This window comes from Kryptolebias marmoratus, linkage group LG4, assembly GCF_001649575.2.
Source record: "Kryptolebias marmoratus isolate JLee-2015 linkage group LG4, ASM164957v2, whole genome shotgun sequence".
In the NCBI taxonomy this organism is placed as follows: Eukaryota; Metazoa; Chordata; class Actinopteri; order Cyprinodontiformes; family Rivulidae; genus Kryptolebias; species Kryptolebias marmoratus.
In genome coordinates, this window is record NC_051433.1 from 16,032,186 (window position 1) to 16,049,265 (window position 17,080).

Here is a 17,080-nt window from a genome sequence, read left to right on the forward strand (position 1 = left end):
TGTGTTTCTCACGTGCGATCGATCAAATGTTGACTTTATATGGGTCCATACAATACATTGACTTTCTCATTTCCTGAAGTCTTAATAAAAATGGCTCTGACAGGATTCAGTTTAAAAACAAGAGAATTACAGAACAGATTATTATACGATTTGTCTTTTGAGCTGTCTTCTTTACAGCTGATTGACATTTTCTCTCGTTTTGGAGATGGTTGTATACATCTTCTAACTACTAAAGCTTACTTTTAGCGTCTGGTGTGAATCTGTACAGGTCATTCTTTTCAGACTTAAAGAGCAATTCTGGAGTTGGTAATTACCTGTTCTTTCAATTACATCAAAATTTAAAAAAAAAAACTCAGATTTTTTCCACTTTATGTAAACATTCAGATTTTGTTGTTGTTGTTTTTTTTTGTGAATCCTTTGCGTCCACTGCCCCCACAAAATACTGTGAAATACAGTTAGCTGTAAAGTCAGTGCTGAGACACGGTGCAGTCAACCCACATTACAGATGGGACCTTCGACCCCCGATTATTTCGGCGAGTCTTCGCATTCCTGACTTTGACAGTCAGCACTCTGTGTGTTTCTCTGAAAGTGTGTGGAGGGATTTAAGATTTCTAGTGAAAGCATGCGATGCGCCGGATCAAATCTCAAAGCAGATTCGGACTCCGCAGCCCCCCTGGTAGCTTCACAGTCCGCACACACACACACACACACACACACACACGTCTCCTTTGGAGAAGCTCCAGAACAAATGGAAATCAGGAGATTTTCTTTCTCTCCGGCAAGTCCGCAGAAGAATGGGTCAAGCTGGGTTAACAAAGCACACGCAGCTCTGAAGGCCCAACACTCTTTGTAATTCAGCTGGTTTTAGCGTTGGATTTATACTTTTAGGCTTTAACATAATTTCACTGCCTGCTTAGAGTTTAAAGCTACTCATTGCACTCTCACGGCGATGGTTAATGTGCCCCCGAATTAAAAATTTATAAGCAAAATTTGCGAACAGCTGCCATCTACCACGTTCCACTTGTTTTCCTCCAGGAGCAGCCGAAGTGACTGAAAGTAGGTCAGCCATGGTGACGTCCATGGAAGAATTTTAATGTACCATTGCGTATTCACGCTCAGATTTGTTGAGTAAACTAAGCAGGTATAAAGATGGGCTAGGCTGAAACAGTCATCTTACTGGTCTGACAGAAATTTCACAAAAGCTGTGTGTTTGAATGCAAATCTCTGTCTTCATGGCGTTCCACTGCCCTGCTTGATCCCTGATATTATTTCTTAACAGCTGTCGTTCTTTTTCCTTTCCTCTGGCAGCAGATTCACTCGAATATTTGCACCTAAACATCTTCTTCAAGAGTCTATATTTGTCCAATTTTGTCACGTTTGTTTACCCCACAGACTACAGCCAGCCTAATGTAGGTCAATCACGTGACTCAAGCTTCCGTGTGTTTTTCAGCAAATTCAGCCGAGCGCTTTGTTTACACTGAGTGCGTACCCACATTTCGGAACTGCATATCAATATACCTGGAAAATAAATAAAGTGAATAATTTAGCAACTGGATCCTATTCTGTAGCTGAAGATGTTCGCAGATCAGAAGCTTTGCACGAGATGCTCCATTGTGCAGCTAGATTCACATGTAGATTAATCTCTCTCCCCTCCCAGTGGAGAGTCGTTACAGGCTCTTTGTTTGTCTGGCTCACAAGGGAGATGCTTTTGGACACATGTGTGAAGGTGTGACTTACAGTGAAACTGACTGGATATCTCTATTGTAAGGTTAGAAAGCTGAAATCTGAGACCTCCTTTTGTTGTTTTTTCTCATTTGACATAAATGTCCTCCTTCACCTCCCTCTCAAACTATCTGTCTTCTCGGTCCAAAATATGGTGAACCTTTTTGTCCTCAAATAAGTGTGCTTTATCCTTGAGGTGTAGATGAGCAGCTGAGTCCTGTCCTGAAGAGCTGCTCTCCTGTGTTGCATCTGTGGAGAGGCTGTTTGGTTTCTCCAATATGGAGGTCTGGACTGCAGACACCACCCCGCTCAGTTTGTGTCCTCGGGGTGGACCAGCCTCTGTTTAAGTGTCCTGTTTGGGTTTGAAATGTGCGAGGATGTTGCATTTTGGAAAAAATCCTTCTGAGCTTCTCAGCTACTCCTGCAACATAAAGGGATGACAACGTTTTTGCGTCTGCTCTTCTCCCTGTTCTGTTCAGCGGCGTGTTTCTTATAAGATTTCCTCGCTGACTTGACAAAATCCCAGTCAGGATATCCAGATGTTTGGAGAGCTTTTTTTTTCTGTGCAGTTTCTGTTCCCTTCCCCACTGTCCTCGTGGGAGACGTGTTCAGCCCGACGGCGTGGACTGTTCGGTGCACATGGAAAGAGCGGTTTACAGGAAATCAGACCCCACACAGATCAGTACCTTCTGTTTGACAACCTTATTGTCATCAGAGCTCTGCAGACCCAGAACAAGGACAAAACTTACAATGGCGCTTCTTTTTTTTATTTGCCATGTCCTGGATGACTGAGAATCTCCACCAAACTGCATCATCTGGCATAGCTCAGATTAATTTCATAGCTTGTAATGAGCAGCTCTGATATGGTTTGTCTGATTTTAGTCTTTGCAGGAGAACTGAATTAACAGTGACCTTGGAGGGGGAGCGGGGGGGATCACCCGAAGAGAGTCGATTTACAGGAATATTGGCGATCAGAGCGCCCCTCCTCCCCCCAGCCCCCCAGCGACAAGCAGAAAGCCGTGCATTATTTATCCAAGTCCTTCCACGTGCGCGTCTTTCTGGGCTGGTCCCAGATCAGGGCTGTGATTGGACACACCTTCCACCCCGGGCTTCAAGCTCCATGTAGCTCGGTCCAGGAGGGGCGGGGCCTGAGCGGCAGCAGCCACCTTCACACCCAGTGATTGGTCCAAAAATGTAAGAAGGAAAAAAAAAAGAAAAAAAAAAAGAAAGGGACAATTTACAGCTTTTGTCCCCCCCCCCTCCCGCGTGGCTCAGCGTGCGCGTTATAAATACAGCCTGCTGGGGGCAAACAAAGATGAGTCCTGACGTCCGACGCAGCTCGCGGCTCTTAATCAGGAGGATGTCGCAGCAGGCTCTGAGAGTGTCCGTCCGCAACTCCTTCCCCCTGCTCAGGTGGATGGAGAGGTGGTCCGGGGGCTCCGCTTCACCACCGGCCCAGGCACAGGCGGAGGCGGAGGTCCGGACCCTGGACCACATGCCCGGACCGGGGGTCGCCAGCTTCGCCTGGGACCTGTTCGCCAAGAAGGGTCTGTCACGTCTGCACGAGCTACAGGTGAGGAAGAGGAGCTGCAGAGCTGCTTCCACTAGTTTCCATTCAGATCGGAGTCAAAGTTTCTTGGTCTTGATTTTTTTTGTCCACCAGGGAATTGGTTCATTCCTAAAATGCATGCTCAGGTGGAACAAAAATACACCAAAATAGAAAAATCTTTGTGTGCAAATAATGCAACCAGCATCTGTCATCATTGAATTCTTACTTTAAACTATGACTCTTGTTGTTCATTGAAATCTTTACTTCAAACTGTGACTCTTGTTGTTAGATTTTTTTCCCCACAAAATAAAAAACCCCAGGATTTTCTGTTCTGCTTTAATCTGAAGGAGACTGGTGCATTCTCAGATGATGCCAGTCATTTTATAGCCTGCAGGGTTTTCTTTTTTTTAAATAAAAAAAACATCAATTTGTCTTCTGTCCCAGATGGCAGGACTCCGTCGATATGGCCCCATGTGGAAGGCGAGTTTTGGCCCCATCCTGACGGTTCACGTGGCCAAGCCGGAGCTCATCGAGCAGGTCCTCAGGCAGGAGGGCCAGCACCCCATGCGCTCCAATCTGTCCTCCTGGAAGGACTACAGGAAGCTCCGGGGACACCACTGCGGACTCCTGACGTCGTGAGTACTGAATTAATTTATTTTTTTGACCGTCCTTTGCTCCTGTGGGAGTTGGAAAGGCAAAAAAACTGTGTTTTAAAAGTTGCGTTTGGCGCCCACGGTCACACGTCCCTGTTGATTTCCTCCTCAGTGAGGGCGAGGAGTGGCAGGAGGTGAGAAGCCTCCTGGGGAAGCACATGCTGCGACCGAAGGCAGTGGAAGTTTACGATAAGACCCTGAACAGTGTCGTCGATGACCTCATCGCCAAACTTCGCCACCGCCGAAGCTCCCAAGGCCTCGTCACCGACATCGCCAGCGACTTCTATCGCTTCGGCCTCGAAGGTAAGAGCTCGCATGACTGCAGGTTATTCTGCACCATGTAGACGTGGGGGGATTTATAGGAGAACTGTAGATGATCGTTGACTTGGTGACCCTGCATGTCTGTCAAATCCAGAACTGATCTCCTGACTGCATCCTCAGAAAGTTGGTGTTTTTAATTTAACCACAAGAAGTTGGGTTTATGAGCTTTTCGGTGACAATTTCAGCCCGTTAAACCCGCCTCACTGTGCCTGTATCTTCTGCGTCACCTTCTTGTCTTCCTGTTTCCCTGACTGTGAGTTTGGTTTCCAACAGGCATCTCCTCGGTGCTGTTTGAGTCCAGAATCGGCTGCTTGGATCCGGTTGTCCCCAAAGAGACGGAGCGTTTCATCCAGTCCATCAACACCATGTTCGTGATGACCCTGATCACCATGGCGCTGCCAAGCTGGCTGTACCAGCTGTGCCCCAAACCCTGGAACGACTTCTATCGGTCCTGGGACTACATGTTTGATTTCGGTACGTATGGCTGACTCTAAATGTTGCATCCATACAAAAAAGAAACGTATGCATCTTGGTTGTCAGAGAGCAAGATTACCAGAATTAATCAAGCTTCAGAGAATTAACAGATTCTAGAGGATCTTCCAAAGAAGGATAGACTAAAGCACCAACATGGACTCTAAAGCGAGGATGTTTCCCCTCCTCACTTCGTATTGGCTGTTGGAGGGGGGGGGTTCACTCGGCTCTGTGGTGTCTTACACAGATCTGAGACCTCAAACGTTTAAAATAATCACCTTAAAATCAGGAAGCGGGAGATTAAAGTCTTTAACCCTCACGCACTACGAGATAATCTGCCCCGATATTAAGTCCAGGGAATGCATAGCTGCTTCATCTGATGTTAAAATTTATAGAATATTAGAGGTTAAGACTCGCTGTAAGAGTGTCTGGTTGGGTGAATCTGCAGCGCTGTTCTCACGGCTGGTCCTGATTTTTGTTCTGCGTGCAGCAAAGAGTCACATCGACCAGCGGATGGCAGCCGACGCCAAGAAGGTCGCCAGAGGTGAGTCGGTGGAGGGGCATTACCTCACCTACTTCCTGTCGCAGACGAATTTGCCCATGAAGACCGTCTATAGCAACATCACGGAGCTGCTCCTCGCCGGAGTCGACACGGTAAGATCCAGTCCTTCCCCCTCCGGAGTTCAGCTTTCGATCCGAGCGGAGGGTTTAAACTCCTCTCTCCTCGTTGGCGTTTTCAGATTTCCAGCACCCTGTCCTGGACGTTGTACGAGCTGTCCCGTCACCCAGAGGTCCAGGCTGAGATCAGGAAGGAGGTGCTGACGGTGCTGGGAGGTCGTAGGATCCCCGAGGCCACAGAAGTGGCCAACATGCGCCTCCTGAAGGCTGCAGTCAAAGAAGTGCTCAGGTGAGTCTCACAAAGTGCTCTGCTGTTCGAGAACATGAATCTCCGAAACTGAACGTTTGACTTGATCCGACTTCTCTGTTGTCCAGGTTGTACCCGGTCATCCCTGCCAACGCAAGGGTCGTCCCAGAAAAGGACATTCAGGTCGGAGGCTACATCATTCCTAAAAATGTGAGTAATCCTTAAACGTGCACCTGAGGTTCCCCTTCATCTGCATTTAGCACACACGCTGATTGTGACCCCGCCCTCTGCCCCTCATCCTTCCAGACTTTGATTACCTTGTGCCATTTTGCGACGTCACGGGACCCTTCGGTGTTTCCGAATCCGAACGACTTCCATCCCTACCGCTGGTTCAGCAAGGACCAAACCCATCACCCGTACGCCTCGGTTCCCTTCGGCGTGGGAAAGCGCAGCTGCATAGGTCGCCGGATCGCGGAGCTGGAGCTCTACCTCGCTCTGTCTCGGGTACGTTAGCTGGACCTGTACATGTATTTGAAACCGGGCGTGTTTTTTATTCAGCCTTCTGCTTGTTAAATTACTCACAGAATAAACGTTCACTGACTGCATAAAGTTTAACAAATTATCTGTCAGCAAAGCACAAATGAGTTGTACAACTTTTTTATTTTCATTTTAGTGGTGTAACAGCAGAAATAACTTTAGAAATCCACTTCCTGTTGGGTTATGTAGTCATATTTTATGTTATTTTTTTAATGGTCTCTGATCCTAATCTTAATTTTGTTTCTGGTCTCCCCTTTTTAGATCCTGACTGAGTTTGACGTGCAGCCGGACCCCAAGGGAGTTTCTGTGAAGCCCATGACCCGAACCCTTCTGGTTCCTAAAAATGTCATCAACCTCCAGTTTATCGAACGATGACCTGCAGCCCTCTCCGGATTTCGTCACTTTCACATGCAAGTCGTCGTCCCCGCCCCTTCCATCCTCCCCGCCGCCCCCCTTCCAACTTTTCCTGGGAAGTGGAAAGAGCTGGCAGGCATCGTTATCAGGGGAATCATGAGGCAGGCCTCCAGCCTTTGACCCAGAAAGCCTGCCTAACCTGCAGCCCAGGGAGCGCAGGCAGGGCCGACGGGAAACAAGGAAAGAGGCTCGTGGACTAGTTTTGTTTTTCTGGGCGAGTTGTGACTGAACTCATGCTGTGGGCGGCTTTTTTTTTTTTTTTTTTTGACAGCGCCGGAGCTGCTGTGCAACCTCTAATGAACAGCTTGATACAAGAGGAATTTTCAGACCAGTTTTTTTTTTTTTTTTTTCCCTCTCCCAAGATCATCAAACAAGTGATCGTCTTACTTCTCAAATAAAACCTTACATTTTGGAGTCAGACTTAGTCAGACAAAGCTGATTTATAAAATCTGTCCTGACACAGAGGTGTGTTCAAAGCCGATTTTCCAGGATTTCTTTCCACAAGATCAGTGATTTTCTGCATCCTGATTATGCAAACGTCAGACTTGACGAACGTGTCAGCATAGGTCCGTGACCACAATATACACGGGTGCAGGGACTCGCCGTTTCTTGTATCTGAAGCTCTGATTCTGTTGCTGTGAGGTTTTCTGTCTGGTGCTTACAGGGAGAGTACTTTAAAAAAGAAGAGGCAGCTCTTCAGGTTAAACCTGCGTAGGATTATATGGTGCTACTGAAATTCCAGATGCGGGTACGCTCATATGGTTGTGTTCGATAAAGAAGCACAGTATATGAGTTCATCTCTGCTTTTTGTTTTGTTTTTGTGTATGTTTCTGTTACATTATCTTGCAAAAGCATTAAAGTCCCGATGTATTGTATGTAAAGGAATCTGAAGCTGTTACTGTAAATGTCAATAAAAGGTTTCAAGTTGATCATTTGCCTGTTTATCTTCAGACCATTATTTAAAAATAGCCTTTCTGTCTCTATCACATATAGTGATGATATATTTAAAGCTGTTTTACTTCGCAAAAGAAAATTATTCCTGTTAGTCACCACTCAGCATTTGTTACGCCACCAGCTCCATCCGATTAGGCATTAAGACGATCAGACATGTTTCCAACTGCCCAAAGTTTGATACCGATTAATGATGATAATGGCTGGGTGTGCAAATTTGTTGCATAACAAGAGCAGGTTGTAAGCTGCGCTGCTGCAGCCGTGGGTCGATTTATTTCGCCGACATAAACTCGTTCAGATTTGGAACAAGGATGATCTAAAAATGCTTCTTGGCATTTTGAGGGAAAGAATATTTAGTTGCAGTTATAAGAAATGATTTAGACTGACGACCAATACAACACCGGAGATGAGTGGCTTTTCAGTCATTCTCCCCATAAGCAGCAAAGTTCAACACCTGCTCACAATATTCAGTTATAGTCAGCCTTTTGTCTAAAATGTCTAGGAGGGGAGTGCTGATGAAGCCCAGTCCTAATGCTTGAAACAGATATCAGTTTTCTATGTATACCACAGATGTTACGCTCCACTTTCATTAGGGTATTTGTCCATCCTTCAACATTGCATTGATCTTATTTGGGGTATTTTAAACATTTAACTTCTGCCTATAAACTGTTCTTTTATCTCTCAGCTGCAAGTTCAATATTGTAAATCTTGACAACAATAAAAATTCAAGTCTAAGTAGAACAAAGAGCCTAAATGAGGTCTACGGTAAGCCTCTTTATCACATATTACTTGGACATGACATGAATTTCAAAACTGACCCTAATTTTTTCTTTGTCAAAAATAAACATTTCCAATATTCAGAAGAATTTCATCTTTTCCACCATCAGTTCTTCAGGTATCATCTCCAGTGTTATCCTTCCTGGGACAAATGACGTCACTTGTTCCAACTTGTTGTTGCAGAGACTTTGAAATATGAATTTCATATTTAGGGATATTACCTTACATGTTTTTAATCTTAATTCTGTCTATACTAATTTCAGAGGAAAAACAATAGGAGATAGGCATGGTTTGATTATATGTTACAACGGCCTGACATAACTGGGTGTTTTGTTCCGGCCCACCAGGGGGCGGTAGTGCGCCGTAGGTTAGTTTGAGTCACCGGCGATAAGGAACAACACAGGAAGAGAAACACAGCCAGCCGAGCAGCTAATGCTAACACGGCGGACGTTAAATGTTCGAGCTAGACATGTAGTCGAGGTAACACGGCGTTGCTAAAAGGGAAAAAATAGACACTATAAACTGAATTTACAATTTTTTCCAGCAGCAGAAGACAACAGTGGTTGAAGGTGAGTCGTAAAGCAGCGATGCTAGTTGTATTAGCTCGTTAATTAAGCAGCGCTGGATGCTAACTGAGCTAGCTAAGGTAACGGCATTTAACTTACGTACAGTTGAGTTATTTGACACACTGGTGTTATCTGTTGCTGTAATGGCATTCTGGTCTCGTCTATGATAGATGTGTGTACACAATTATTAAATGTGTTTATTTGTCGCCTAATATCGCGCTTGAAGGTGAGAGGCCTCATGCTAACATGTCATGTAAACAAAGGAGTCGCATATTAGACTTGAATACAAAACAACAGACGTTGTTAATAAATACTTTATGCATTTAATACTTTCATTTAAGCTGTAATTCACTGGCCATATGATTGCAAGATGTCAGTGATTAAATGGCCATATAGTGTCTCTTCTATAATAAAGTTTATCACCAAAATAAACGCAGTCCAGTTTCAATTAATCAAAGTTATTTTCAGATTTGAGTAACATTTTTATACCGAGCTGTACAGTAAATCATGACAGATGTAAACTATGGCACAGCTCTGTAAAAGCTCTCAAACCACATTTTTATCTTTGTTTTCAAAATGTATCTCGCAAACATTAAGAACGACATGCCTACTTATTCAAAATTACTATGTATTTGCTTTACATTACCTTTAAAAGTCAAAAGAGGCCAGGTCTTGTATTTCCATGTTTACAGTCTGTCCTCATACAGGAACTTGTAACTAATTTCTAATATTTCCTGAAGTGAATGAAGAGATGCAGGCCAGTGACCCTGTGGTTGGAGGGCCGATGGGAGTCGCTGGTGTTCAGAGTCGGTCTGAAGATGAAGAGTCTCTCGGCGTAAAAGACGTGAAAAGGACAGCGACCCAAGCATTTGGAGGTGGCGTTCCCAAACGAAGAAGTTCGTCAAGGTTGGATTCACAAGCGACTGCACATTGATCCTTTACAGCAGCTCTGTAGTAGCAACGAATGCTGTTTTAAATACATACCTGTGGCACATTTTTTAATGTTAAAGCATACCTGTTTATGTCTCTACCACTGTAAGGTCAATAAAGAGGAAGAAGTTCGATGACGAGCTCGTGGAGAGCAGTCTCGTGAAGTCGTCCAGTCGAGTCAAAGGCCCTCCTGTCATCGAGCCTATTCGCTGTTCGAGCAGTGAACCTTCATCTGTCGAGAAGAAGAAGGTATGAAACACAAAAATACTGGCCACATATGAGAAACATCCTTAAAATGGCTGGATTTATCAGTGATTTATTTATTTATTATTTTTTAGGTAACTAAATCAGGCACTGCTCTCACCCCCCCTCTATCAATGGTAATAAATCCCACACCTATGGCCAAAAGAGTGAAGAAAAGCAAGCAGCCTTTGCATATTACTAAAGACTTGGGGCGTTGGAAACCTACAGATGACCTGCTGCTAATAAATGCTGTGCTACAGGTGAGGTCTAGAAAAAAAACATTGAATTTTTCTTATTTCACTTTAGTGACTCTTAATTTTTGTCAGATGTGAGACGAACACATCATCAGCCTGTGTGCACGTTCTTGATTTGTTTCCAGACTACTGATCTGACTGCTGTTCATCTCGGGGTCAAGTTCAGCTGTCGCTTCAGTTTGCCAGAAATTAACGAGCGGTGGTACGCTTTGTTGTACGATCCCGTCATCTCAAAGTAAGAGGCTGAGAGTTTGTCAATTTTAGCTTTTCTCTCTTTTTTTTTTGTCTCTGAGTTTGCCTTCTTATTTCCACTACTGTTGTTGAATTATCTTCTAAGAGTGTTTGTCTGTGTGAACAGGCTGGCGTGGCAGGCTATGAGGCAGCTCCATCCTGAAGCAATCGCGGCCATCCAAAGCAAAGCTCTTTTTAGTCAGACTGAACAGGCACTGCTGGCCAAAATTGGTTCAGTAAGTCACATCACACTTTACCTTTTATGAATATATGTCAGGTTTTTGATGCACGAACAAAGGAATCAACATCAACTCTTTAAAAATGATTATTTCTCTTTCTTAATGGAGCATTGTATAACTCAATTGGGCTGTTTAGTTTCCAAAGAAGGTTTGTTAATGTTTCTTTCTAAAACAGACCAGTCAGCCCAAACTGGACATTTTCCAGGAGCTTTTGTGCAAACACCCCAGTGTCTTTCACCCGTCTCGCACACCCAAGAGCCTGATGGTTCACTGGCAGCTGCTGAAGCAGTACTACCTACTGGATGACCAGAGTGGTAAGTTTAGTTACTCACACGTTTCCCCTGAAGAGCTCATTAAAATCCAAGAGAATTTATCAACACAGTTGCTTTTATTGGAAAGAAACGTCTCATTTCAACTCGTCTTTTTCTTGTAACTCTCTTAATTGTGGTCAACTTGGTTATTATAGGAGTGGTTCACAGCTGCCCAAACCTATGAGCCTGATGAACGAGTAATGTCGCTTCAATGATTAAACCAAACAATTATGTGATTGATTAATAATGCTGAGTTTAACCACATCTTTACTCTTTACCATTTAAGTATGATAGTGAACACAGTAGTTGTAAAATAATAACTATAACTCTATTGTTTTATGTTAAAGCGTTGTTACCTGATTCTGTATTGCAGTACAGCCCCTCCCTAAAGGTGACCAAGTCCTCAACTTTTCGGATGCGGAGCAGATGGTCGATGATGCGAAGTTAAAGTAAGTTCATGGTTTCACTGCTGCTGACGTTTCTCTCTGTCACTCACTGTTTTCTAGCGTTCATATGTTTTTGTCCCTGATTGTTACGTGCTGACGTCTTCTGCTTCTTCCGTGCAGGGAAAGTAGAGACGAGGTGTTGGAACACGGTAAGAAGTTAGATTTTCTGTTGCTCTCTTTAATACATCTTAACTTGTAGAGCTTCTTGTAGAATTGAGGATAAAATACTCGTGTCTCACTTAATCAGCTTTTACTGGTGAAATGCAGTTTTTACAACAATCAGAATCTTAACTTTTTTTAGTTGTTGGTCAGTCTATGCCTCCTTTGCAGTTCTAACAGCGTTTTCTGGTTAAACACGTCTGTTTTGTTGTCACCAGCGTGATTTTTCTTGAACAAACTGAAGGACTCTTAGCTTTGACACACGTCTTCATGTAAAGTCAGTGGAAAAACTCGTTAATTTCATACTAAATATTTCTTATTTTCTCTGTTGTCTCGTTTTCAGAGCTGATGATTTCTGATCGCCACCAGAAAAAAGAGATCCGACAGTTGGAGCAGGAGTTGCCTCGATGGCAGGTCCTCGTGGACAGCATCACAGGTGTGTAAACTGTGGCGCTGTTTATATTTTATATGAGTAATCTAGATTTGTGGAGCTTGTTTTTGATCATTCTTTGGGGGCGGTTTGTAACCAGGGATGAGCATGCCTGACTTTGACAATCAGACCCTGGCGGCGTTACGAGGAAGAATGGTCCGCTACCTCATGAGATCAAGAGAGGTGAGGGGGAGGGAAAAGTGGGGAGCAGTAAAATAAATTCACCTTTAAAGATGTATTCTTCTGATAATGAACTGTATTCGTCCAGATTACACTGGGGAGAGCAACAAAAGACAAACAGATAGACGTGGACCTGTCACTGGAGGGGCCTGCCTGGAAAATATCAAGGAAACAAGGTGATTTAACCTTTATTTTATTACATTTACATTTTCTCATTGAGTACAGGGAACCTCTGGAAGAATCTAAAATGTATAATAATAGTTTTATTTGATGTTTAATCAGTCTGAAAGGTAACCAAACTTGTTTTAGTTTTTTGTGACAATATTCAGTCAGAATATTTGCATTTGATCCAGATGTTACTTAGATATTTCCGGTTACTGAGGATTATTTTAGGAAAATAATGAATCATTGCAGCAGAAACTTCTCCTACAAAACAATAAGTTTTAGAAGAGGTCATGAAGTCTGGTTTTTACTTCATTGGACCTGAGCTCTGTTGCCTCACAGCAGGAATGTCCTGGGACTGATTTCTGGATGCAGGCCGTCCGCGTGAACTTGACATGTTCTCCCTTTTCATGCATGGGTTTTCTCTGGGTGATCCCACAGTCCAAAAACATGCACATTAGGTTAACCGGTGACTCTAAATTGGTCCTAGGTGTGAGTGGGGGCGTGAATGGTTGCTTGTCTCTATGGCGACCCGTCCAGGTTGTGCTCCGCCTCTCACCCAGTGACTGCTGGCGATAATTCAGCTCCCTGTAACTCTGAGTAGGATCAGGCTGCAGAAGAAGCTCCTCCAGCCAGAGGGGGGATGCTGTCAACTCTCCAGTGACCCCTGCTGGACTGATCGATGAATTCAGTTTCAAACGTTTCCTCAAAAAAGTCTTTTTGCAACTAAGAAACAGAGAAATCCTACTACAATGACTCGGTATTTGTTAACGAGGCTCATCTTTATACTTTAACTGCAATTTTTTAAAAAGTTAAAAGATGTGTCGTGACTTCAGGAACTTAAATGTAAAGTGATTTCTTGTTCCTGTATGGAAACAAAAAAAGACCCCATGTTAAATTATTCTCTAATGAAGGTCCTAAGATAAAAGCTTCAGTGTATTTTGTTTCTTTATATGGTCCAGAAATAAATTTGAGCTTAGTCAACCTTGTCCTACCTAAAAAGCTGTTAAACTTCACGTCTTGTTTAAATGATCAGTTTATTTTTATAGATTATTTAATTAAATCCTAATCTTTCACCACAATGTAATAACAGTGGATAAATCTGTGATGTTTGGCGACATGAATCAACCACTAATAAATCATCCGCTAATATTTACCGAGGTTTCCCTGGCAATTTGTCTCGACAGGAATAATTAAGCTGAAGAATAACGGCGACTTCTTCATCGCCAACGAGGGCAGGCGGCCCATCTACATCGACGGCAGACCAGTCCTGTCCGGAAACAAGTGGAAACTAAACAACAACTCCGTGGTGGAGGTGTGTGCGCGCAGAGCACTAACTGGGAAGCGGGCCGAACACGCCGAGTGAGAAACATCCTGAGACCTTCCTGCCTTTCTGTCTTTTCAGATCGCCGGTCTTCGTTTTGTGTTTCTAATCAACCTGGAGCTCATCTCGCTGATCAAAGCTGAAGCCGCTAAGATGACGCAGCAGTGAGGGCCGGCCTCGCGGGGGAGGACCCGCTCTGTGGTCGGGGTGTGTGTGTGTGTTTAGCTGTGTTAAGCTGTGTTTACAGACGCTAATGAAGCTCAGCCGGACAGAACTGGACGGGCGTTCGCCCTCACATGTGAACCTTAAACAGACTGCAGCTAAACCCTGGGGCAGAATGGTAACAGCTCCAGTGTGGTGTAAGGATCGTTTGTTTTCTAATATAGACACTCTTATTGTAGAGCCTTGTTTGGTTTTTATTTAAATTCTCACATCAAGCCTTTTTAAAGTAATAAACTTGTATACTCAAACATCCCGATGCCTCTTCAGTTCAGCTCTTTTAGAGTCTGCTTTCAAAACATTTGACTTCTGCTTGTTCTATTCATGGAGACGTGCAACTTTTAGCCTGAATTGGTTGAATGTTATTATTTAACATATAAATTATTAGACAAAAGTCATGTTTTGTGTGTAATCTTTCACTAATGCTGGTGTTTTTTGCTCAACATTGAGTTTCTGCAGCTGTTTTCATCTCTAAACACACGTAGTTTGAGCTCCAGTGATGAAGGTAAACCATCACGTTCTTCTAGAGAATAGTGGCTCAGGTTGGTGTTTCATGCATACAATCTAAAAATAAAACTGCATGATACGTTTTTTTTTTCTTAATCTATTTATAAACCTACCTTAAAAAAAAAGGAAATCCAGGTTTGTGTCAAAGGAGCAGTTTTATAATTAGAGAAATGATTTAACGCCACGTGCACTGTTGGGTTTTTACAACTAAATCCCGTCAAAGAGACGGTCGCTAACAAGCAACAGGCTTATAAAAACCAGGTGGATGGAGGAGGACCTGGAATGGATTCTGTCAACACCGCTGATAATCTGAAGCTTTCATCTGCACTCAGCGGTGACTGAACACCAAAACAAAGAATGGAAGTCTGAGACCTTAACATTAAACTAACGAGGATGACTTGTAACATATTGTCATTGCAGTGTATTTACTGTCAAATAGTCCATCTGGTTTATGGTCAACGTTATCTACAGCAAACATCTGAACAGAGTGGCAAATCTTTTCAAAATATCCATTAATCCCCCCTGATTAAAGCGCCTCAGTGGTTCCTACACATCTGAACATGCAGCTGTCGGCCGGTCGGTTCTCCTCACCCAGGAAGGTTCAGGCTGACTGAGCCCAGTTTTTTTATTTTTAAATGACGTCTTTTTGTGTTGCTCCAGTGACTGTGATCTCCATTTGGGGCTGATTTTTGCACCAATGTGTCTAAAGAGTTTGATGAAAAGACTTCTTCTATCACAGGATTTCTGCAGACAATGAACCCTTGTTGGAAGCCTTCCTCAGTTTATGAACAACAACACATTACTGCAAAACATACATTGGAATTCTGTTTGGATCAATGAGCCCTTCATCAAGTAAATGACTGAAATGGGTCCACTATTAGCTTTTTGGATTGTATTTATTTTTGTGTTCATTCTTTGTGGTTCACTCATATTAAAGCTCAACCTCAGCTCTTCTGAGCATCGCCTCTTTTTACACACTGTAGCCAAAATGGCTCATATTTAAAGATCATGCTCATATTTCTTTTGTTTACATGTTGAAGTGAAAATGACGAGGCTGAGGGTTTGCATAGGTTGGCAATCGCCTCACTAAATAAGGCAAATGACAAAGAAATGTCGTCTATTTATGCCTGTTCAGGCTGCAGGTTTTAAGAAAGTGCAGATTTCAGCAGTGATTCTGATTCAATTTTTGTCTAAATTGCCTGAAAAAGTAAACATTAGGTCAGCAGCACCCCCTTGTAAGGATACATTTGAGTCGGTGCAGCTGGATGAAACAAAGAATGAATTGGGTTTTTTTTTTCTGCTCCAAACCAGGGCGGCACTTTTGTGCTGCGAAAATTAATCAGTGGGCTTCATCCCTTCTTTATTCCCGGGAAGCCGTGAATCAGAGCACGGTCCAGTGAGTCCGCCGTTGCCGCGGCAACGGTCCTCAGCCCTCAGCTTGGACCTGATTCATCCGACGCGGCAAAGGCTGAAAGCTGAACAAAGGAAACGGTTGATACTGAGCTGCAGTTTACAAAACAGCAGCCAAGTCTGACCGCACATTCTTGTCTTTTTTTATTTGTTTGTTTTATCTCAAATGTGTCTCGCTCGAAGTTACTCAATGTCCTGTGGGGAAACAGGACGCTGACGCAGACGGGACCTGTAGCTTGGACGCATGTGTCTTTGTTCATAGGTTTTTAAAGTTTATATGTTATTAGAAACACTTCATTATTTAAATACTTGAATGGCTTTCATCCAGTCAAAGAGGCAGAGAAAGGTGAGGGAGTCTTAAAACACATTTAACTAGAAGCACTCAGAGAGCAAACCTCCACTGAGGCCACAGTGTGAATAGAAAATAGTTTGATCCGGATCATAATCTGGATCGGCACCAAAATGTAATCCACTGTTTTTAGTGACGACCCCAACATTTCCTGAGCATTTCATCCAAATCTGTTCATGAGTTTTTACCCGATCTTTGCTGTCAGACAGACAAACACAACTTCCTTGGAGGAGGGAACAAAACGGTCACATGTAGGAGCAGAGAGAAGGTGTTAACAAAGGGGTTACCTGTGACCTAGACATTGACCTTTGACCCATGAGGTGTCCAGGTGTGCAGTTTGACTGTCCTACATTGCACTGCTGCAGAGTTAGAGCTCTTGGTCAACTGTGATGTTGACTTTTGACCCCATGACTTTAAAATCAGTGGTGATCACCCTTGACCTAAGAGGTGTCCAGGTGTGGAGTTTGACATTCCTGTTACACGGCCTGATCGGTGACCTTTGACCAGATCACCACCAAAACCCAACCACTTGTTCCTTGCACCATGTTTGACGTTTCCTGAAAACTTCATGGAAATCCGTTCATAACTTTTTGATTTAATCTTGTACACAGACAGACAGACAGACACTACTGAAAACATGACCTCCTTGTCGGATGAATTCAAGCTGTTTATGACTTTATCTTTTTTTATCTCCAGGCCGTCGTCAGCTGTGAGGTAAGACTTGTGCCGTGTGTTTATCTCAGCAGCAGAAAGATTAAAAGCTGTGCTTCAACTTAAACGTTGATGCGCCTCTGTTTACTGTCATTGTCAGTTATTGTTTAATTTGATTTCATGTTCAGCCTGTATTTCAGGTGCTTCTA

At 43.4% G+C, this 17,080-nt stretch overlaps 2 protein-coding genes across 2 annotated transcripts; both read left to right on the plus strand.

The window, feature by feature from the left end:
- The first annotated feature begins 3,015 nt into the window (after positions 1-3,015).
- On the plus strand, positions 3,016-6,792 carry LOC108235620 (25-hydroxyvitamin D-1 alpha hydroxylase, mitochondrial). Its single transcript, XM_017415736.3, has 9 exons — positions 3,016-3,295; positions 3,716-3,906; positions 4,037-4,227; positions 4,519-4,719; positions 5,207-5,370; positions 5,457-5,623; positions 5,710-5,791; positions 5,888-6,085; positions 6,380-6,792. The coding sequence occupies exons 1-9, from the start codon at positions 3,038-3,040 to the stop codon at positions 6,491-6,493; spliced, it is 1,566 nt and encodes a 521-aa protein (XP_017271225.1). The 5' UTR covers positions 3,016-3,037; the 3' UTR covers positions 6,494-6,792.
- A 1,840-nt stretch (positions 6,793-8,632) lies between these two features.
- Positions 8,633-14,544, plus strand: mcrs1 (microspherule protein 1). Its single transcript, XM_017415701.3, has 14 exons — positions 8,633-8,829; positions 9,567-9,732; positions 9,867-10,005; positions 10,095-10,259; positions 10,379-10,488; positions 10,612-10,720; positions 10,899-11,037; positions 11,408-11,483; positions 11,601-11,629; positions 11,983-12,075; positions 12,170-12,252; positions 12,338-12,425; positions 13,599-13,726; positions 13,817-14,544. Exons 2-14 carry the CDS (start codon positions 9,578-9,580, stop codon positions 13,901-13,903), a joined length of 1,401 nt encoding a protein of 466 aa, XP_017271190.1. The 5' UTR covers positions 8,633-8,829; positions 9,567-9,577; the 3' UTR covers positions 13,904-14,544.
- The last annotated feature ends 2,536 nt before the right edge of the window (positions 14,545-17,080 follow it).